Genomic DNA, 22,732 nt, shown 5'->3' on the forward strand with positions numbered 1-22,732 from the left:
TCAGACAGTTTGTTTCAACAAATTTATAAGCCCACCAACAGTATAAGAGTGTTCCTTCGATCACACACATCCTGACACTAAGCATTATAGTTCTAAATAATTTTTAAATGTTTTTAACAGGCAAAATTTTACCTCATTATGATTGAAATTGCATTTCTTTGACTCCTAGTGAATCTGAACACTTTTCACAAATTGATAGCCTCTCATATATTTTCTGTGGTTTTAAAATTCATGACATAATACTTTATTTTTGTCTTTTGTCTATTTAGGGTCGCATCCTCGGCATGGAGATTCCCAGGCTAGGGGTCAAGTTGGAGCTGTAGCTGCCAGCCTACACCACAGCCACACCAACATGGGAGTCACGTCGTGTCTGTGACCTACACCACAGCTCATGCAATGCCGGATCTTTAACCCACTGAGTGAGGGCAGGGATGGAACAAACCCACGTCCTCACGGATACTAGGATACTATTCGGGTTCGTTAACCACTGAGCCACAATGAGAACTCAGACATAATACTTTTATTGAACCATTTTTGTTGCATATTTTGGAAATTTACTTACATTAATTATCTTTCTACCTATAAAACAATGCCACCAAACCTACTTAACTTCATCTGAAAGTTATCTGGGAAATACTGCTTCACAAAATTTTTGTTTAGTCATTGATGATTCCCCCTTACTAGGTTGATCATGTCATTTATCATGGAAACTGGGACACTTTTGAGAGTAAGGGAGGGTGCCATTAATAATTATGCCAAGACAACAGGTATAAAGCAGGACTGTCCTGTATGAACCAAGATGTATAGTCTCTCTAACTCATTTTCATACAGACTTAGAACTCTGGGGATGTAGAGCTCAGAGCAGAGGTCCAAGTGCTAACTGAGGAATAAACTGAGGATAAACCTGCTTTTTGTTCTGAAGTTTATTATGGATGGCTTTGTGCTGTGCTGTTCACTGACTCTGTGGTTCATCCTGTAACTTCCTGTTACCCCTGCTGCCAACCTCACTCCTTTACCTAACCTTTGGAGGCTTTAACAGCTTCATACAGCTTTCTTTCAGTGGCTCAAAGAGCTCCAGGGACTGCTTTGCCCATAAATGAAGAGCTGGGCAGAGACAGAACCAAGTCTCTTGGAAGGGTTCTCTCCTATCCCACCTTACTGCCTCCTTCTTCACTCTCAAAGGCTCTTCTCCTGCCCACATTGCATTGACAATGCCAGCAGCTCTTTTCCAGTTTGATAGTCCTTCCAAAGTTATGCCAAAAAGTGACCAGAATGAAGTTTTCACTTCCCAGATTGTCCTGCGAGGATGTTCCTCTTTGACAAGCATAACACATCAAAGTCCAAGGCAGTAATTTCTGAGGCACTGCGTCCTGCATTGGGTAAAGTGCACAGGGGCTTTGGTGTCCATCACTTTTATGCTCCCCTGAGCTCATGCAGTGTGTCCACAAACTTTCCCATCTTTTCCTAAATGCCCTTTTGTATAATGTATCCCCTTCAACAAAGCTCAATAAATAAATTCCCAGTTGCTTACAGACTTGCATTTTCAAGAATTGCTGGGAACTTAAAGAAAGTAGGAACTGATGACAGAAAACTTCTGGATAAAGAAAGACTGGAGGGTTCAGACCAGTTGAATCCGTGTCAATGCCATCCAATCTGAGGTATGACTTGATTAGGGAAATAATAGCAGCAATGCTTTCTCTTGTAATCTTGTCAACGGAGAACCAGTTTCCTCCCAATGGAATTCCCAGTAGAGCCTACATGTACTGTTGTGCACTGAACAACTCCAGGGGGTGTCATTTACATTGCCATCTATGCAAATGCTGCCAAATGGCCCCTCCTGGCAGGGACATGTGGTGCAGGTCACAATCCTCCTGGCACTATATAGGGTACAGTCTGTGTGGCCATATGCTAAGGTCCTCACTAACACCCTCTATGTGACTTTTCTCTGATAAAGATACTGTCCCTTTGTAGCAGCTAGAGTTGCTTTCTTCACCAGTGCCTACAGATTTTTCAGGGTAATCTTCATTTAAAACATGCATTCACCTAGTTTCTGTAAGCGCTGTAGCATTCGTCAAGCCAAGTGTCCTGGTTTCAGGTTTAGAAAATAGGTCATTGGAGCTATCTTTTAAGGGCTGAGTTTTGCCCAGATTTTGCCATTTCATTTTTATTGAGGAACATGTAAGAAATAAATGCAATCTCATGATTTGCTAGAGAATCAAAATATTTCAGATATTAATGTTTTTAAACAGTTTTTTGTTTTTGTTTTTCATTAAAGTACAGCTCTATAAATGAAGGAAAGAAAAAAAACTATTTTAGGTCTGCAGAGGATCCATCTCCAAAATATCTATACAGACTAATAAGTTAAGATTAATCCATTTGCTGTACAGAATAAAGGAGAAACATCATGTGTTCAAGCTACCAAAGGGAGACAGACATTGGTTTTGAATTAGTGGAGGAACCAACTTTATATCTCCCAAGAAGGAGAAAGGTAAAATGATGCAGAGACATTTCCAAAGGGTATTTAAATCAGAAGCCTTTTAGTGCATTTACTTATTCATTTATTCAGTTAATTCTTACCATCTTCTTAATACCGTGATCATGTAGTCCATCCTGCCCCCTTCATGAGGAAACTGAGGTCACAAAGGTGGTTAGAGACAGGGCTGGAAACAAAGCCCAGATGTTCTCTATCCAGGACACTTCACCCCCACAGTGCTGTTAAATATTCCCATGTAGCTGCACTCAGGTGATGAAATAGGAGAGCATCTGTGTACTGCATGTGACTTGCATATAATTCATATAATAAAGATAAAATGCAAACCCCTTTGCCAGCCATTTCTTTATTACTCTAAATGCCACAACTTAGAGCAGGTCCAGTGTTAGGGCTAGTAACTTCAGAATTAGTTTGGGAATTTTGCAAATAAATCTTTTCCCACCTATTCTTAGTCCTTACAATTTAAATATTTCAGTCGTGTCTTTTCTCAAATGTTGCCTTTACAGATTAAAATTCTATAAATAGCACTGACCCCTAAGGAAGATGATCTCATCCCTACCCTTTGAGTATTATTCTAGTTTCCTATCCACTTGAAACAAACAAAAAGGACTTTAGTCCAACTCCCCTTCCTCCTCCAGTTTTATCCCTATCAAAATGAAAACCCCAATCTCAGGGTGGCTACCTTAATAAAGGATTTGTTTTGGGGGGAACCGAAAGCATGTAGTTCATGTCAATATGAAATTCATTTTCTGAGGTGTCTCTACTCTTCCTTTAAACAATGCTGATTATTGCTGAACTTAGTGACAGTTGAGGAGGTTGACTGGAGCACATGTGAGCAGAGGGGAACAGCTGCTCTTGCCAGCTGCCTTTTTCTCTGCATAGACATAAATACTGCCCAAGGAGCCTGTGCAGGGCAAGACACAGAGAACTCATCTGAGGTTGCTGCAAAGAGACTCTTTCTGACATTTTTGCTTAGTCAATTCATCTATATACACCTGGACCAAGGGCTGCTGGGTCCTTAGCTCAGTGACTAAGAGCAAGGATCCCAAACCCCAGCAAACTGGGTTCAAATCCTGATTCTGCCACCTGGCTTTTCAGCTTTTAACATTAGGCAAGTTACTTAACTTTACTGTCTTTAGCTTCCTCACCTTTAGTGGAGTTTCTTTATAGGGTCTTTGAGAATTAAATGAATTAAATATTACTAGGAATCATTCCAGCAACAATATGGATCAAGTTCCTATTCCATTCTAATTACCTTGAACAAGATAAAAATGGCGCCATGCTTCATTTAGAGTATTTTTTCACACTAGGAACCCTGACCCATTTAAGGGTTATAAAGTCAATGGTGAAGTGTGACCACATTCATTCATTTAAATGAGTTAGGATTTTACAACATAAGAGTTTTATGAAACTTTTTGATATTTTTATATGTAGGTGTGGTCTGGATCTTGATATAAAATGGATATCTTAAGTCTAGTAAAGAAGATAAGAGTTAAATAGCAACCTCAATATGGGAAAGTCACTTGATCTCCTTCACTCAGGTAGAATCAAGGAAGCCTTTCTAGAGGAAGTGACACTGAAACTGAGACTTATAAGAGTAGAACTTAACAGAAAGAAGTTGGGGGAGACTGAGGAGAAAACAGCTTTTTTAAGGGCCATGAGGAGCCTTGGGGCCAGGTGGGGTTGGGGGCGGGTGGGAGGTGGATAACAAAGCCAGGAGAGACTTGCTGAGATCTGAATTTTAGAAAGGTACTCTGGCTTCTTGCAGAGAATGGGCAGAGATAGTAGGGAGACTGTTTAGTAATTTCAGAACACAGTTGTCTAGACTAGGGTGGCAGGGGCTATAGGTATGGAGAGGGACAGGGCCCTCATGATTGATGGGGGAAGGTGCTGGTCTGGGATGACACCCACCTGACTCACATCTCTGAGATCTAATTTACAGAGGTTGCAGGGGACAAATCTAACTCTATAAGCCCTAAGCCCCTGACTTGAGGAACTGTTCCTGTAAACAGGAAGACAGGGCCTTTCAATCACTTTGCAAATCATCTCTCCATCCCGCTGGACATATCAGTAGATATGTTGCTGGCCTAGCAATTGGCAGGGCTTCCTGTTTCAAAGTGGGATGGTTCTTGGCAAGAGATGGAAGACTGGAGACAGAATGCAAACTGCACTAGCCAGGCACCTTACATGAAGAGAAAAGAAAAAAAGGAAACCTGGTACTTTCCCATCTGAGCCAGACTATCTGGTCAGAAAATAATTTAAAAGGACAGATAATTCAAAGATGTTCTATTTGGCTTTGAAATACCATGCATTTTTGGCAGTGGATTTACCTTCCAAATGTTTTTTCTAAGGCCTCATTTTGCATTCCCTGAACACAGACCATCTGAGCAGCAGGGGGCCGAGCCGGAGCCCTGGAGGGAGTCTGGATGGGCTGAGGTGGTCCTGATGCTTGAAAATTGGACAGAGACCACAACTCTCCCTTATCACCCCAGTTGATCTATACTTGTCTGTCTACCTGTGTTTTGCCAGAGCAGGGAGCTTTTTTTTTTTTTCTGACCTAAGCCTTGCCAAGTCACATGGCAACTTGAAAAGCAGCTGATCAGTTCTCAGCACACAACACTTTCTACCCACATCTTTGAACACTCATAGAGCCACCTCCACTCCGTAGAAAGGGCAGCCAGCTGACCCAGGGCTCCACAGCAACTTCAAAATCAAACCATATTTGGAGCACGAGGCAGGCTGTTTACAGATGCTGCCATGAAAGACATTTTAAGTTATAGTCAGTCTTGTTTTACAGAAAAGCTGTAAAGGGGCCAGACTAGAAGGCCCTTTTTCCTGTTATTCATAAGATAGCTGCTTCCAGACAAGTTAAAAGATTAGTTTATCTTCACTGGCACAGGCCTACCTAAGAGAGGAAAGAGTTGTACTTTGCTGAAATCACTTAAACAAAGTGTCTCTCCCAATTAGGACCTAGAAGAAATATCAGGGTGGCAGCCACTCCCTACTAAAGAATTCCAAGCATTCCCCTGTTCCTCCATCAGGAGGGTGCCAAGCCAGGGCAGTGGCCTGGTCCAGACTCCAATTCACTGGTAATAATTAGTAACAGGCCCAAATCTGGAAATTCAGGGAAACTGGTTTTCCTCAATCTACAGCACAAGTAAGCACTGACTTTTTTTAAAAAAAAAAAAAAATTGTTTCTGCATTACTGAGATAAAATTGACATACAAATTATAAGATATTTAAAGTGCACACGATGGTGGTTTTATATATAACTATATAAATGTTGTGAAAGGGTTCCTCCCATCCAGTTACATCCATCACCTCACATGTTTATCTTTTTTTGTGTGTGTAGGAGAACATTTAAGTTCTAAGTGCTGTTTTTCATAAACAGTGATGAGGGCATTTCCTATTTCCCTAGAGTTGGAAGGTCTTATTTCACTGGAAGGTCTTAAAAAGTGCTCTGTGACCCTTCTCAGTTTTCCAAGTGTTGGTATTTTTCACTTCGTGGAGACTTGTTCCTAAAAAGGATGAGCTGCCAAACTAAGGCAGTTGTTGTGGGGGTTTGTTTTGTTTTGTTATTATCTTTTTAGGGACGCACCCAAGGCCTATGAAGGTTCCCAGGCTAGGGTTGAATCCTATGCCACAGCAATACCAAATCCCACCCCTGACTGCGACCTACGCCACAGCTCATGGCAACACTGGATCCTTAACCCACTGAACGAGGCCAGGGATCGAACCTGTGTCCTCATGGATATTAGTCAGATTCGTTACCCCTGAGCCATGACAGGAACTCCAGTGGTTGTGTTTTGGAAAAGTCACTGTGTTTCTTTGACTCTGTTTCCTGAAAAATTTAAGGAAGCCAAGCCAGTGCCAGAAACATGTGACCTGACCCCACCTCTTCCCCTCCTTTAATGTCCCCTTGACTGGAGGTAGCCAAAGGGGACTTTGGAGGCTCACCCAAACCTTTAGAACAGATTCCCCACCTCCATGCCAGATAGCATTCCCATCTCACACTTACCCCTCCACTTCCCATACATGCACCTCTAACAGGTCCGTCTCAGCATGTGCCATGTACCCGCCAGGGGAAAGAAAATTGGAGCTAAAGCAACAGGTTCCACACACAGCCTGAACTTAGAAGGGAGAGCCGGCCAGGCCAGGCGGCAGGAGCTGGGGGGTGGAGGGAGAGGAAGCGGCGAGGAGGAAGATGGAAGGGAAGTGATGGTGCATGATCATTGAGGACACGTCACTCGCGCTCCCACACGGGCTTCTGTATGTGTGCATGTTGGTGGGGAGGCAGGTCCTGCAAGGGGTCACTCGGGGACTTCCGCGTGGGTTTAGGAAGCACCCGGCCTGTGCTTTGGGGAGCCGGGAGGTTTAGGCGGGGTAATGAGCGCCGCAGAGAGGGCTTGAGGCGCGCCCAGGAAATATGTGTGTCTGGGGGTTAAAATTCACCACCTTTCCCGGGGTGCCGCCAAGTGACCGGTCTGACCTCCTGAAGCTCCGAACCCCCTTCCCTCGGGCCTTTTCCCGGCCTCTCCAGCCCTAACCCTGTCCGGCCTCCCGCCCCAGCCTGCAGCCGAGAAAGCGGGGACAGCGGACTGCGCCGCGCCCGGCAGCCTCTGGGCATGCTCCGTGGCGGGACCCGCTCCGCGCCAGGAGGGCGCGTCCTCCCTCCCCCAGGGCGGCGGCGGCGCCTGCAGCAACTGCCGCCGTTCCCCGGCCTGGCTCACTTTTGGGGGTGGCGGGGCCACCTCGCCCGGTGGGAGCCAAGAGTGCCCCCCAACCCCACCCCGAGCCTTCAGGCCAGCCGAGGAGGGGCTGGCCCGAGAGGCGCGGAGGTGGGAGTGAGACCTCAGAGCTGCCTTCCGTTCCTTAGAAAGTAAAGCTCAGCTTGCTAGCGGAGCTGGGCTCCCAGCAGCCGGCGGGGGCGGGGCGGGGCCGAGTGGGGGTGGTCTCCCAGCCCAGCGCGAGGTGCGAATTTAGTAGCCGCCCACTCTTCTCAGTCCCCGCCCTCAGGGAATTATAATTCTCTGAGAAAGTGTCTGGTTCTCGGAGAATCCTTGGGGGTGGGTGCAGGGGCGCGCCCCGCGCAAAATGGTTAAAACAAAGTCCATGCGCGCCCCGGGGTCCCTCTTACGGAAAGTCTGAGCGTGGGTCGCTGGGCACCCCCTTTGCTGATTTGAGGGTTAGTTACCCGGAGGAAGTCTTGTCGCAGGGGAGGGAATGGGATGAGGGAAGCCTCAGACTCGTGCCGGCTCCTACCCCCCGGCCTCCTTGGGGGGCGCACCTCCAGCCAGGTGGGCGCGGGGCACTGGGCCGGGGCGTTCGCGGCGGGCGGCGGGCGGCTAGAGCTGGCTGGGCCCGGCGGCTCACTCTCTCTGCCTCCTCCCCCCAGGATTACCGAGAGGATGGGATGGATCTAGGCAGTGACGCCGGCAGCAGCAGCAGCAGCAGCCGCGCCAGTTCACAGTCCAACTCTACCAAAGTGACCCCTTGCTCCGAGTGCAAATCCTCGTCGTCGCCGGGGGGCAGCCTGGACTTGGTGTCTGCCCTGGAGGACTATGAGGAGCCCTTCCCGGTCTACCAGAAGAAGGTGATTAATGAGTGGGCGCCGGAGGAGGACGGGGAGGAGAAGGAAGAGGAGGACGAGCGCGACGAGCGAGGATACCGGGATGACCGCTGTCCGGCCCGGGAACCGGGGGACGTGAGCGCCAGGGCCCGCAGCGGCGGCGGGGGCAGAGGCGCCACCACCGCCATGCCACCCCCCGTGCCCAATGGCAACCTCCACCCGCACGACCCACAGGACCTCAGGCACAATGGCAACGTGGTGGTGGCCAGCCGGCCGGGTGGTTCCCGGCCCCCCCGCCGGATGGTCCAGAAGCCTCAGCCGGCTGGGGGCCGGCGCGGCGGCCGGAGCCCGGCGGTCGGTGGCCTGTGCCCTCAGCCCACGGACAGCGGGACCTGTGTCCCGGAGGAGCCCCCAGTGCCCCCTATGGACTGGGAGGCGCTGGAGAAGCATCTGGCTGGGTTGCAGTTCCGGGAGCAGGAGGTGCGGAACCAGGGCCAGGCGAGGACCAACTCCACCTGCGTAAGTTGGCCGGGGTGCGTGCTCACGCGCGCACACGCGTACACACCCAGCGCACGGTCCGCACGCGCCCTCCCCGCGCTCCCGCGCTCCTGCGGCCCCATTCATCCTGCCGGGAGGGTGGGGGCCGGGCGGGAGAGCCTGCCTTCTCCCCTGGGGTACGGCTGCTTAGTCTCTGAGCTGTCTGGGTTTTCAGGATAGGCGGAGAGGAGGGAGCGGCAGCCAGAGGGCAGCGGAAAGTCGGGTTAGTGGAACCAGCGACTCATTTTAATGGAATTACTTATGAGACGAGGTTGTGACTCACTGGCCTGAAAATAAATCAGGGAAAATTCTGGCACCGAAGCGGGTGCCCCGCGGGTGATATTTCAAGTCGTAATAGTTGTGGCTTTGTCAACAGTGGTGGGTCTCCCACCGTTGCCACTAACGTCTCGCCCATATATAGGATATCCCTGCGCACAAGCACGCATTCTCCTGCCCACACCTCCGGTGAGGCAGGAGGGACTGTTCCCTCTTGCTTTTAAGCGGATGCTCCTGAATTTGAATGGATCGATCACCCTCCACCAAGACTTTTTCCGTTTCTGAAACTTGACCTACTGTTGACCTGAGGGTAGGATGAATTGACCTGCTAGGGTGAAGGAGTGATTCTTTCTTCTGTCCGCTGATTTCACTCCCTCTCCTGTGAATCCCTCCTTGTTTTGATAAGGAGCCACTTGCGGTTCCTTACCAGAGGCTTCTGCCTCAGTTCAGGAAACCCAGAGAGGGAAGGGTGCTGGAGTGGAAAAGGAAAAGAGAGGGAGGGAAGGAGGGCTACATCTGTAAGAATCTCTGGCAGATTCACACTTGTCTCAACATCTTTTTTTGGCCTTGAGAGGAGCAGATAAATGACTTAAAAGCACCATGATTGTAGTTCCGCTGTTTATCACTGTTTTGAGATAAAGCAACAGTTGTAATTTAAAATCATTAATGAGGGTCTTAAATGGGGCTGAAGGGCACACAGTTTAAATGAGCTGCTTTCTGTGAGTGGCAGCTGTGTGGCAGTGTGGGAGAATGCTTGCTTGTAGGTGTAATTTTTTGGCTCCAGAGCCGGGGGCTACTGGAAATTGGGAGCATGCACTTCTGACTTCAGGGGCAAGGATAGTAACTGCATTTCACAGAGAAATTGGCTGACAGAGCCCACTGGTAGTCTCCCTTGAGAAACTATCTATTAAATTAACACACTCCTTTTAATCCCAGCTGTTTACTATGGCCACTAACAGACACGGAATCTTTCCATTACAGCCAATGTTCTCTCATACCTTGCAATTCAAAATACCCTTTTCCACTTAGTGGTGAGAAAAATACCTGGTTAAATTCCCTGGATTTAAAACAATGACTTGAAGATAAACAAGTATTGTTTACTATGGCATGACATTATACATTCTAGGAAAATGTAATGATTGGGTATACATGCAAAGTTAGCGTTTAATGATGACCGTGAACTCCATTATTCAAAAGTTATTAAACAAAATGTTCTTGAGCACCTATGTACCATGTGCTAAATTCTCAGGGCTGCAGTTACACATCTGTCCTTGTAGGCCTTGAATCTTGGAGAGCAAGGTAGGAGTGCAGACTGACTCCCCTCTAGGAACTTAAAATTTAATGGCTTACCTAACAAACCTGCCTCCCCCAGCACACACCTCTTCTTTCTTGTTATTGTAAAGATTTTTTCTTTCTTGGATAATCTCTGAATTTGCAGTGTCTCCTCACCTAGTGAGCAGTTAGCACCTGTGGGTTCCCCCTTCCCTCCTTCCCTAGCCCTCCTGGAAATGTCCCCTCCAGGCACTTCCTTCACAAGTCATACAGCAACTTGAGTTCCAATGCTTTAAAGCAAATGTGTGTACAGGAAAAAAAAACACGAGGGGGAAGTGGCCTTTGAGGTTGTTTAATATTGAATTTTTCCGTATTTTGGTTTGTATTCGAACAAAATTACTAGCCAATGTTGGTTTAGGATAGTGTTTTTTCAGACTATAAATTCTCTGAAGTCACTTTATCGCTTTTTTTAAAATGAAATAAAACAGAATATTCTATATAGTGTGTTGCAGGCAGTCACAATAAGATTGTTTTTTTTAAAAGTTGTGTTTCAGTTTTATGTAGACACTGGGTCACAGTGTAAGATTTATTTTTCACTGTAGGTCGCTGTCATAAAAGTTTGGAAAACACTGATTAAAATCCTGTTTGATCCTGGAATAAGTGTGAGAATTTATCTCATAAGGACAGAAGCTTAAGAGTAGCAAAGGAGTTGGTATAGGAGGCCAGTCTTGAAGGACTTGCTCAAATCGAAGGATGTTTTTGCTCTTCCTTGAAAAAGTTGTATATAAATACATTTATGTGAAATTAATACATAGTACTGGGAAGAGGGGTATAAAATTGAAAAGAGGGGTACATCTTCTTCACCTGTGAGGAGACCCACAGGTCTGCCTTGCTGCTTTGGCCCGTGCTGTTACCTCTGTGTAGAATCTTCATCATTCCAGACTGTGCTCAACTCACCTCCTCTAAGAGGCTGTCCCTAACCACCCTCCCTAATGCAGAGTAAGGCACTCCCCCTCCCTACCTCCCAGGCACTCTGTGTATTTTCTTAGTGCATATCACTTGACATTACCTTGTTCCATTCTCCTTCATTCCCGGTCTCTACAATTGATTTGGAGTGCAGGGGTCTCACCTGCATTGTTAATTGCTGTAACCTGCTACCTGTGATAGTGTCTGAGAAGTAGTAGGTTCTCAAATATTGAATGAATGAATGAATGAATGAATGAAGTATTTATAAGACTCACATTGGGATGGATGGTGAGTATGGGATTAGTAGATGCAATCTATTATATTTAGAATGGATAAGCAATGAGACGCTACTGCACAGCGTAGGAAATTATATCCAATCTCTTGGGATAGAACATGATGGAAGATAATATAAGAAAAAGAATGTATACAGAATGTATACCGTATGCTTGGGTCACTTTGCCAAACAGCAGAAATGGGCACAACATTGGAAATCAACTATACTGTAATAAAAAACTTTTTAAAGAGACTCACCAACCCCAGACCTAAGCCAGCCCCCTTATTGTACAGTTGAGAAAATTGAGGCCCAGAGAGGTTAAGCAATTTGCCAAAGATCCCAATAAGAAAACTATGTAAGGGGTGTTGTCCATTCTTTTGATGCCAGATTAGGTTGTTTCCTTTTGTTGCTTAAAATTTGTTGAAATAAAAGGAAAGGAAAGAGCTTCCACCTTCCTGAAATAATTTAAAGGCTTCCTGAGTGACAGGTCCTCTCTTGCATTTCCTCAGTGTTAAGGACAGAAGGAAACCAGGAAATAATCAAAATCCCATGACTTTATGAGTCTCTTCTCACAGACGGGATTTGGTCCAGTTCGAATGGAATAACATTGAGTTCCACCAAGCAAAACAGGTCAGATTTGAGGCCCCTCCCCCGGTCCAGTGCTCCTCTCCTCCTCTGGGCTATAGTGATATACTCAGGACCTCAGAATAAAGGACTGAGGTCTCAAAAATGTGTTGACCATCAGCTGTCTCTAATCGAGGGAAGATTTAGAGACAAACTTAAAAACACACATTTAGGTAGGATTTAAAACCTAGGGCTGACCTTTATTTTGGGAAAGTTTTAAGCAGCCAATGACTCCATTGGTGCCAGTAGAGGGGATGAGTTTGGATGTTCCCTGTGTCCGGTGTCAGAGCCACAGGTGTCTGGGGAGTCTTGAAGAAGCATTCTGGTGACCTGACTTCCTGCACTCTTTTCAGAACCCCAGCTCCACCACAAACCTGCATCGCTTCAGGCAGCCAGCTTCCTCCTCAGTGTCCCAACCCCTCACCTTGAGGGCAGCAAGGTTCCTTTATCTACTGCCTCATCGCAGGAGCTCCCCTATGGCTGCACAAATGCCTCCCATGGTGAGGGGAGAGGTTCTGCCCAACAACCAGAACTACTCCCAGAAGAGCCTTCCAGTTGGCCAGCCCCTTCCTTCTCTTCCGGTGTCCCTGTGTTTCTCATGGTCCTGCCCAAGGCTGGCATCACCTCAGGTGTGTGAACACACCTGGTAAACTCAAGGGCCACACAACCTAGGAGTGAGTTCTCGAACTAGGGCAGCAAGTAGAGTCCTACCGCCATATGTTTACATTCATTCAAGATTCTCCTCTCTCTGCCTACTCTGTGGAAATTGACATGGACAATTCTTAGGGAAAACTGGAGCTTCTCTTCCCATTTCCCTCTTCTGAGCACAGCCCCAAGCAGATGGGCTTCTCTTTCTCCTGTTTCTCCAGGATCTTAGTTTGTCACAGTATCATTCTTCTGCCTCCCCATCACCACGTGGGGTGGGGAGTGCCCAATGCTTCAACATACTCCTCTTCCTAAATGAAATGTAAGTATCCCTTACCCCCAAAACTATCCTTGTGACCCTTCGTAATCCCCCCATCCTGTCCTTTGTCAACTACTGATCTTATTTCTCTCACTAAAAGTTAGCTTGCATTTTCTAAAACTAATGGAAATGGAATCATGTGATACGTACTCATTTTTTGTCTGGCATCTTTCAACACATAATTATTTTGTGATTCAGCTGCATTATTGTGTATGTCAATAGGTCATTCCCTTTTATTGCTGAATAGAGTTCCATTTTTATGGATTTACCCTATTCCCCAGTTGATGGACCTTTGGGTCATTTCTAGTTTTTGCCTATTACAAATAGAAGTGTTATAAACATTCATATACAAGTCTTTGTATGAACATATTTTTCATTTCTCTTGAGAAAATACCTAAGAGCGAAATGGTTGGATCATATAGGTGTGTTTAACTGTTTAAGAGGTTGCCTCTTTTCCAAAGGAGTTATACCATTTGATGTTGGCTTTCCTCTCCACCATTTGCTCTGTTCCATCTGTGTCCTTGGGGACTTGCAGGCCTTGTCTCTTTAGGTGACTGGAGTGACTGCTTCCTTCTCTCAAGAGAAAACAACATTAAAGTACCAGGGTCACATCTTATATCCAACCAAAACCATACACCCATTGTTCAAAAAAAGGAAAGGAATCATTTTTTTAAATTAAAGAAGAGTTCTAGTGGTAGACCTGACACATTTTAATTGCAGTTATTATTTTTCACTGCCTGTGACAGGTGCATTTTCCTCCTTTAATGAGAAGATAAGAATAATTGTAATTGACATGTTAATTGAAAGCAAATTCTCCTGATGAAGTTATTTCCAAAGTACTTGAAAGCAGTTTGTCTTTTTATTTGTTTGTACTATTAACTAGTAGCAATCTTTAAATTACCTACATTTCCTCCTAGAATGGTACTAATTACAGGTTATTTTCAATGTAGTATTCTGTAAGAATTATAGCCCCGCTACCCCTATTCCCTCAGTAACACTACTAAAGTAACTTGAATGGCTGAGTAGTTTGTTTCCTTAGTTACATGGGCTCTGTTTAAATTGCATGAATTCCTGTTCTTATAGACTGAATTAAGATGTCTTTATTATTCCTACAAAATACAGGAAAGTTTATAAGTTTAATAAGTTATGTGATTCGTCAGCCTGGGACACCACAGTGAAAACATTCTGAGTGGTTTGCAGTGATGACTTATCCCTCTTAGAGAGCACATGACAGTGTTAAAAATCACTTTTCAAAAAAAGAAGCCATAACTGAAAATTACCAGGACTAACTATATTCTATGGTTCAACCTTTAACTTGAAAGATTTAATGCCATCATTGTCTGCTTTTCTAATTTATGTTGATTTCTGTTTAAATTAAGCTGAAAAGGCTGCTCTGTCCATTAGCATGTACTCAAGACTTGAAAGAAATATGGCTGGGTTTTTCCAAAAAATTAGGTTGCAGGTAAACCACGGATTCTGGGGTCTGTTCGTGTGTTTCAGCCATCATCAAATGGTTCATCCTACTATAGAAGAGCCTTTTGAAAATGTGGTAATTGGTCTGAAGGAAATCTTTGCCTATCAATTGGTTTGCACATATTGGTCCTTTAGAACATTCTAAGGAATGTTGTCTGGGTGCAGATCCAAAAAACAGATGCAGATACTCTCACCACACATTCGTTGCTGTTTGAACATCTCACCATCAACATCACATCACCCTCCTCCATCCTTTTCTAGCTCAGCCTGCCCTTTCAACTCCAGGTCCTTTGCCTGGCATTGCCAGTGACTTCACTCTCAGGAAGGCCAGCCTCAGCCCTCTGCTCTGCAGCAGGTCCAGACACTGCTGTCCACCAAATCGCCCAGCACCGTCTTCCCCAAGGCCTGCCCTGATTCAGGGCCCACGTGCTTGGGAAGCTGTACCCGATCATCTCAGCTCTGAGCAACCTCTCTTCTGAATTTCTTACTCCACTTGTATTCCACTTCCTCATTCTTAGGTTTTAAAAGGTTTGTGGCTGACAAAACTCAGACCAGACCTGTCAGTTTCTGGTTCCAGGCCCTTCTCAGTGACATTGTCTTGTATGCTCAATTGTCTTTTCTTATCTACCCAACTATTGTAAATCCCTCCCCCCCCCTCAAACACATACATATACAGGCTCAGGCATTTCCTGAGGAATAGACACTTGCTTAGTTAATGTATTTTGTACCAACTTTCTATTTAGTTTAAAAATTTTTTTAATAATGATTTTTATTTTTTCCGTTATAGCTGGTTTACAGTGTTCTGTCAATTTTCTACTGTACAGCAAGGTGACCCAGTTACACACAAATGTATACATTCTTTTTTCTCACATTATTTGCTCACAGCTGCTACACTATGAACTTTATTGGTGCTTATAGCAGTAATTCCAAGTCCTTTCCTAACAGTTTATCTAAACTCTGTGACATCACATTTGTATTTTAAAAGAGAATTTTCTTTTACCCCTGGACCTTAGCCCCTGAAGACATGAATGGCTTTGTTTTCTTACTTTTGAAATGCATCCTAAGTTTTTGTTTTTGTTTTAACAAAAAGGGCCTTTGCAAATGCTTTTCTTGAGCTGCTTTATGTTCCTTGAGCTGTTAGGAAAATGATACTTTCTACTTTTAATGCTTTATACTCTCAGTGACTGGAAGATTATTTTGCACACAGTTTTTGTAGAAATTCAAGTGTTAATTATGAAATTGGGCATTTTTAATAGAAAAGTAATAGGATTTTAAAGGTAAGAAGGATCTGAGAGCTCATCTCATCAAACCGTCACCACTTTCAAAGGAGGAAACAGATTTATGAAGATTAAATATGTCACCCAACTTCCTCAGCCCAGGTCTGCCCTGCTTCAAGTCCCCTGACTCACAATTCCCACCTATAATGAACTCTGCCACCTTTAGCTACTGCTGCCTTTTTTGAAAGTCTTTGCAAAACTTATTTGTAGGATGGCTCCAGCCTCATCATTTGAGAGCTTAAAGACTGGAAGTAGATTCTAATTTTTATCACTTGATGGAAGTTTCATTTTATTGTTTATTTCTCTTTTTCTTTTTTTAAAACCCATGTTGTGATACAAGTACAGGATTGCTTTCTTCCATGCAGACATCAGCTCATCACTGTGTGTATTTCTCCCAACAGAACAGTGCTTTCCCTGGGTTGACAAATTTTTTTTTTTTCTTTTTCTGTCATTTCTCCTTTCCTATCTGTAAATACCTTTTTTTTTTTGGCTGTCCACCCTCCTTTCTGGCCCTGGGCAACACTCAGTCCTCTCCTCTCGAGGAGCAAGGGCTGACTGGCATCAGGGAACCATGCAAGAAGCCACCTGAGTTCTAAGAGACAGAGGAGGGCACAGCAAGGGCCAGGGCTCACCGTTCTGCATGTCACTTCCATTTACAAATTTATCCATTGACTGTTGGCTATGAGGTGATGCCATACCTGGATTCAGAAAGTTGGGAGAGATGATATCTGTGTGGCTCACCCCACAAGTGGAAACAGATTTTGTTCTCTCTAGACAGAGTTTTAAACAAATCATTTGTTATAAGTGCCAAAAAGAGGAAAATAACAAAACTAAGAAAAGACTAGAAAGAAAGGCATTTGTGGAGGTAGGAGCAGCCCATAAAACAGTTTCCATTAGACTGAAATATGTAAGAAAACTAGGAACAGACAAATGGACATCAGGGAAGGGAGACATGTTTGGGTTTTCATGCTCCCTGGATGATGTTTCTGAGTTTCCCAGTTAACTCTGTGGAACTGAGCCATCGAGCATTCTTCTTGTCAAGTCCAAGAAAGTTGTAATCATCGCTCTCCTTCACTTACCAGGTCTCATCAGATCCTTAAGAGTTCTCATTGTTTCAAGTATTCTTGGTTTGTTTGCTTTGTTTTGGTTTGTTTGGGTTACTATTCACATTTGTGAATGATTCTGTTATTTCCCTTACATATTTGTTAAATAATGATGTCAAGCATGTTCTCTCACCAGTCTTTATCACTTGTCTGTCTGTGTTTTCATTCATGCATATGTTAACCTAATTTTAATCTTCTCACCTGACCTGTTTTTCAATATTTGCATCATCTTAGGTTATTTCCATTTTTTTCCTACTTTCATGGTATTTTCTCTCTAAAATGTATATGATTCAAAAGGTGATGGATCTAGGAAATGCCCAGGTGATAGGAATGAACTTGACCAGTGCTTGTTCAACCCCTGGTTGATGGGGTTTTTTTACAAGTAGTTGTGAAATATTTTTTTAGATACGTTTAACTGATGTGAAGTTGTACTTAAAGCAGAGCTTACTGCTAAAGACTGAAAAAGTTACTAGTTTTTTTAAGTCTCGTTTTATAGATCAGATTTCCTAATAATTGCCTCTTTTATCTGTACATTTTACTAATACCCTGTATCTCCATCCAGATATTTTATATTTATTTGTAATTGAGTGACCTTTTCAGTATACCCATCATCAGCAATATCATGTTCAACTTTTTCCTCTCTTTTTTTTCTTCCATTTCTCAACATCTCCCCTTAATATCTATGGCTCATGAAAGTGATTGTGAATCTTCCTTAGGATATTAGCATATTATACAAAAAAAAAGCTTTAATTTTTATGGATTACAAGGAACAGTGCATTAGTCAGCAGCTGATTTCTGCAAATTCATCACTTTAAGGGTTTTATTACCCATATCCTAATAGAGATGATTAATCCTTCAAAATTATTCCTCATAGAAATGTATGTCATAGTTATTCACAGAGTTTTGGTTTTGGTTTTGTTTTGTTTTTTTCCATACAAAATGTTACCAAAAGCTTCTATCAAGAAAGTATGCCAGTTGGGCTTTTCTAGGTGATGCCCTGGTGAGGGGGGCTTGTTTTCCAAGTGCTTGAGGAAGGGCAGAGAACAAAGCACCGTCTGTGTAGTCTCACAGTCACGCCACCAGGAGGCAGACTTTCTGTCAGCACTTCCCGGACACACACCAGTCAGGCTAGTAGGTCTTTGTCCCCGTGGCAGCACATACCCATTGCTCCCTTCTCCAGGATACCCCCAACTACAGTTCACAGCCTACCTCTGTTTCCCCTTTCATTCCTGTGCAGGGGACATGTCTGTGCAGAGAACCAAATCAGAGACCATTAGAAAGTGGCCCATCCAGGAGTTCCTTGGTGGCTCAGCAGGTTAAGGATCTGGTGTTGTCACTACTGTGGCTTGGGTCGCTGCTGTGGCATGGGTTTGAACCTCTGCATGGTGTGGGCGAAGCCAAAAGAAAAAAAAAAAAGTGGCTAGTACTGGGCACCTCTGGTGGCCAGAGCCCCAGGTCAGCCTCCCTCATGGACCACTTGATGATGGAGAGGTGAGACACTCTCCCCAGCCTTCTAGCCAGGCAGTAGATTGTAGACATGCCCTAAGCAAAACAACAGGTAAGTCATGACAGCTACTAAACCACTGTAACTCAATTTTATTTCCTTCTGGGTTTGCCATATATGGAAAGAACTTTGCTGTCTAAAAAAGTTTAAGGGAATGAGGTAATTTCCTCATAATTCCTGAGATCTCCAGCAGTGTTGTAAATTTAAATTTGAGGTTAGAGCATTCAAAAAAATAAAAACAGAGAAGCTGCTGTGTTATGAAATGCTGGGGCATTGTAAATGTCAAATCTAGCAGCATAATAGCTTGGGTCCCTTTTCCCCACCCAAAGAAAGACTAGTTTTAAACTTCTTTCTAAAATAAGAATAGTCTGGACCTCTGGGAACCTGGCACAGTGTCTTCTTAGAAAAGAACGTAAATCCTAATCTCTACTCCTATAAAAATAACATGTTTTCAAATAGTTTCAAAACCAACTTAGCCTTCTGTTTTTCTCCTCCTGGCACTGGTAGCTAAAAATTATGCCACTTATAAAAATTACAATTTTTTCTTTGTGCAGTCTTACATAACTTTGGTCCATTTTGACCTGGTGTGACATCTTATTATGAGCAAGAACATCTTGAGTGCTCTGTCCTTTTTATTTCCTCTCTAAAATTGGTTGTGGACGGAGTCAAAGAAAACCCCTGGGATTTTATTTTTTAAATACTTAAATTATGTAATCAGTGATCTCCTGTTAGAGTTGTTATCCAGCCTACAGTGGCCCCACCATCTGACCCAAATCACCCTTAAAGTAAGATCTTGTTCTAGAACAACTTTAGGCAGCAGTAATCTAAAGTTTTTCTGAAAATGGACTCTGGTGTAGTGATTTCAATATTAGATCTGTTTGTCTTGTTTCATTCAGAAAAACACTCAACCAAGCAAATGTATAATGGTTGTGCTTATACTAACACGTAAGACCCCTGCAGAAATTCCAGCGCCTTGGAAGCCAAATTAAACCTCTCCTTTATCTAGTAAACAGTCACACTGAGAATGTGAATATTAGAGCTGGAACTGACTCTGTAGCCAAGGTGGCAAATTCAGATGCTTCCTGAGGCCACAGGGTAACTAATGGGAGCAATGGGCCAGGTAGAAGGAGGACCATGGTGAACTGGAGGATGGCTCCCAGGGCCAAAGGGCAGCCATTTTTTCATACCCGTGACTTGTTGCCATGCTCAAACATAGTCTCAGAGTTCTGATATGTCAGGAGGAAACCAAGAGCCAGGTTTTTTATGAGGAGTATCTTGACTACCAAATGCACTGCAAATAACATTTTTTGCTTTTTAGGGCTGCAACTAAGGCGGCCCTGGACATTCCCAGGCTAGGGATTGAATCAGAGCTGTAGCTGCCAGCCACAGCCACAGCCACGCTAGGTCTGAGCCGTGTCTGCAACCTACACCACAGCTCATGGCAATGCCAGATCCTTAACCCACTGGGCAGAGCAAGGGATTGAACCCACATCCTCATGAATACTAGTTGGATTCATTACCACTGAGCCACAATGAGAACGCCAGCATTGTAAATAGCTTTAAATAAACACAATTTTATGGGGCTAACAAACAGGTCTATGGTTCAAGAGATGGCCTTGGCTACCAGTTTTCCATCCCACACTTAACCCAACCCCTTCATTTTACAGGTGAGAAAAATGAGACTCAAACATGTTAGATGACTTACCTGAAATGGGGATAAGGCAGGGCTGGGGTGGGGAGAGGTGGAGGTGGCTTGCTAAGAGGTTTGGTAAGACTCTGGAAATGAGATGTCTCAAGGAGGAAAACTCATGAAGGAGTGTTGGTCTTAGTTACTGACTTATCCCCCCTTTCAGTGCTTAAAATAATTTGAAAGAATAACATCCAGAGGAAAAAAAGTAAGAGATACCTTACTTATATATCTTCCTCTGTTTCATTTTATTTTTATATACACTCTGTTACTTAGAATTTACTTTTCTCTTTCATTTTCAAAGCAGGTCAAAAACTGATTTGTTATTTGGATTCAGAGGAATGTATAGTGATTTAATTTTCATTATTTATGAAGGATGAAAAGGGAAGGGCTCTTTAAGAACAAGTTGTCTTAAACACAAACACACACGTACACACTGCAGAATATGTAGCTTCAGTTCTTTTATCTGCTGGAAACTCATCTGAGACCATTTAATCCCAAGGGGTAAGTTCTAATAAAAATTTCTTGTTATGTAGAATCCAATTAAACTTCAATACTGCTGAATCATATTGAGGTTTTATTTAATTGCAGCTGTTATTACATGAAGTTTAGGAGGACCTATTGAAAGTATAGAGATTGGGAAGTTTTTGTTTTTGTTTTTGTTTTCCCCCCTTTGAAAATATTGGCAATAAGTACAAAGTCAGCAGATTTCAAACAAATGAGACAGTTTGGAGTCTTAATTCACTTCCCTTTGGAAAAATAGGAAATGGTCACGTAGCTTTTTTAAAAACAATCTTTTTATTTTGGAATAACTTTAAATTTGCAGAGATGTTACAAAGATAGTACAGAAAGTTTCTGAATGTTCTTTATCAGCTTTCTCTGATGTTAACATTGTATATAACATATATCTATATATGTACCTACACATACATTTATACAATATATGTATATATAATTATTAAGAGAAATATACTTGTTTTCTGATATTTCTCCAAATATAATAAATAGTTCGTGTATAGTAAGTGTATTGTGTTATATGTAACTGTGGTGCCTTTGTCAGAACTAAGAAATGAACACTGGCACAGTATGATTTTTTTAAACTGCAGGCTTTAATTGGATTTATTTTAGGTTTCAAAATTGAGACTGTTGTACTAAAACCACCCAACAAAGGTCATAAATAACATATAGGCTGAGGCTCAAGGAGAGGGGAGAGTTGGGTTTCCCTGTGGGCCCTCAGCTCCCAACAAAGTCATCCCAGGCAAACTTGAAACCCAAACAAGAATTCTGCTAGTGTGTTTGCTTTCTAAATGCATTTTGAAGACAAGTCTCCTAGCTCCTCTTTCAACGAGGTGGGCTTCCCTCAGTCTCTCCCATACAGGAACTCTCTGCAGCTGCCTCTGTGGGAAGCATATGTCCTCAAGGGACAGGAGAGGCAGGTGAAGAGAGAAGCACATGCAGGCCTATCAAGGGTGGGCTTCCAAGCAGGAAGGCGCAGAGTGAGGGGCTATGTTGTGAGCCACCGTCTGCTTCCATGGACTGTGGGCAGCCACAAGTTGGAATGTTATGTGGCTTGCCAAAATCCAGATCTTTTGTTTGTTGTATTTTAATGAGGGGTCAGCTTTTTGGCCTCAGAGTTTCCTCCTTTAAAGTTAAGTGTCTAGAGTTCCCATGTGGCTAAGCAATAATGAACCTGACTAGTATCCATGAGAACATGGGTTCAGATCTGGCTTCGCTGTGGCTGTGCTGTGGCATAGGCCAGCAGCTATAGCTCCAATTCCACCCCTAGCTTGGGAGTTCCATATCCCTTGGATGTGGCCCCTAAAAAAAAAAGACAACCAATCAATCAAGTTAAAGGTCTCGTGGAATTGCCATGGCTCTATGAGCATGTGGTGTGAAAGTTCCAGCAGAAGGGAGTAAGTTACAGCTGGCTAGAAAGAGGTGTAAGTGACCTGGGGGGACAAAGGCCACTCTAGATGTGAAAAGAGGGCTAAGTCATGAGAGACATGTTTGGGAGATTTCAGTCTAGAAATGGTGAGGAAAGAGGTTTGAGACGTGTGAAAATGGAAAAGGAAAGGAAATTGGCGTTCAGTATTTGCTGGCTGATTGAATAATCTGAACTTTCAGAACTAAACTGGTCATGGGCTCCAGACATAGTTTTATCAGCAGTTAGCAGGATATCCCCATGACTCAGTGAATTCTCATAGGGAGGGTTTCCCGGTTACTCATTCTCTGTCTTGGGTGGCCTGGTTTGGCTGACAGGATCAATGATTTCCTCTTAAGCCTTGTTCAAATTTCCCAGAATTCTTTTGCTAATTACATGTTCACTGTGTGTGGGTTATGATTCTACTAAGCAAACATTTCTTTCAGCAAAACCCATGTAATCAGGTTAAAACAGTGTGTTCTTTAGACCAAAAAGTTTTGACCGCTGCTTCAATTCATATACTCCCTTGAAATTTTGTCAGATTCTGTGCTCAAGGATGGAAATGTGGACATCACCCACCTTGGTATTCTTAGGTTCTTCCTCCTGTGGTGGATGTTTATGGGGTTTGCACTCAGCATGAGTTACCCTTCCTAATAGCACCCAGGTTCCTTTTATGGAATTACCTCTTTGCTGCTGCGTGTGATTTTTGGTGGGAGGACAATTGCAAGTGGCTAACATGTTCTGGGAACCTCAGCCCAAGATTCCCCACTCCCCAGCCCCCCAACCCCGGGACT

The 22,732-nt window shown here is 43.8% G+C and overlaps 1 protein-coding gene across 9 annotated transcripts in view; it reads left to right on the forward strand.

The window, feature by feature from the left end:
* The window catches only part of SCHIP1 (schwannomin interacting protein 1), a 776,793-nt gene that overhangs the window by 639,199 nt on the left and 114,862 nt on the right, over positions 1-22,732 (forward strand). For 6 of the 9 annotated variants that reach the window (XR_014824245.1, XR_014824246.1, XM_021069725.2 and 3 more), the window contains one exon: positions 7,887-8,579. Coding sequence is in view for 6 of the 9 variants with exons in the window: in XM_021069725.2 (XP_020925384.2) it covers positions 7,887-8,579 (693 nt within the window). In the remaining 3 variants the exon portion in view is untranslated. Of the gene's footprint in view, positions 1-7,542; positions 7,789-7,886; positions 8,580-22,732 lie in introns of those variants that run through there. The other 3 variants (XR_014824247.1, XM_084990105.1, XM_084990106.1) reach the window with 2 other exon arrangements.

Source organism: Sus scrofa, chromosome 13 (assembly GCF_054392235.1).
Source record: "Sus scrofa isolate SSC_HxYL_T2T_F1_AM1 chromosome 13, Sscrofa_HxYL_maternal_Yorkshire_Landrace_v2.0, whole genome shotgun sequence".
NCBI lineage: Eukaryota > Metazoa > Chordata > Mammalia > Artiodactyla > Suidae > Sus > Sus scrofa.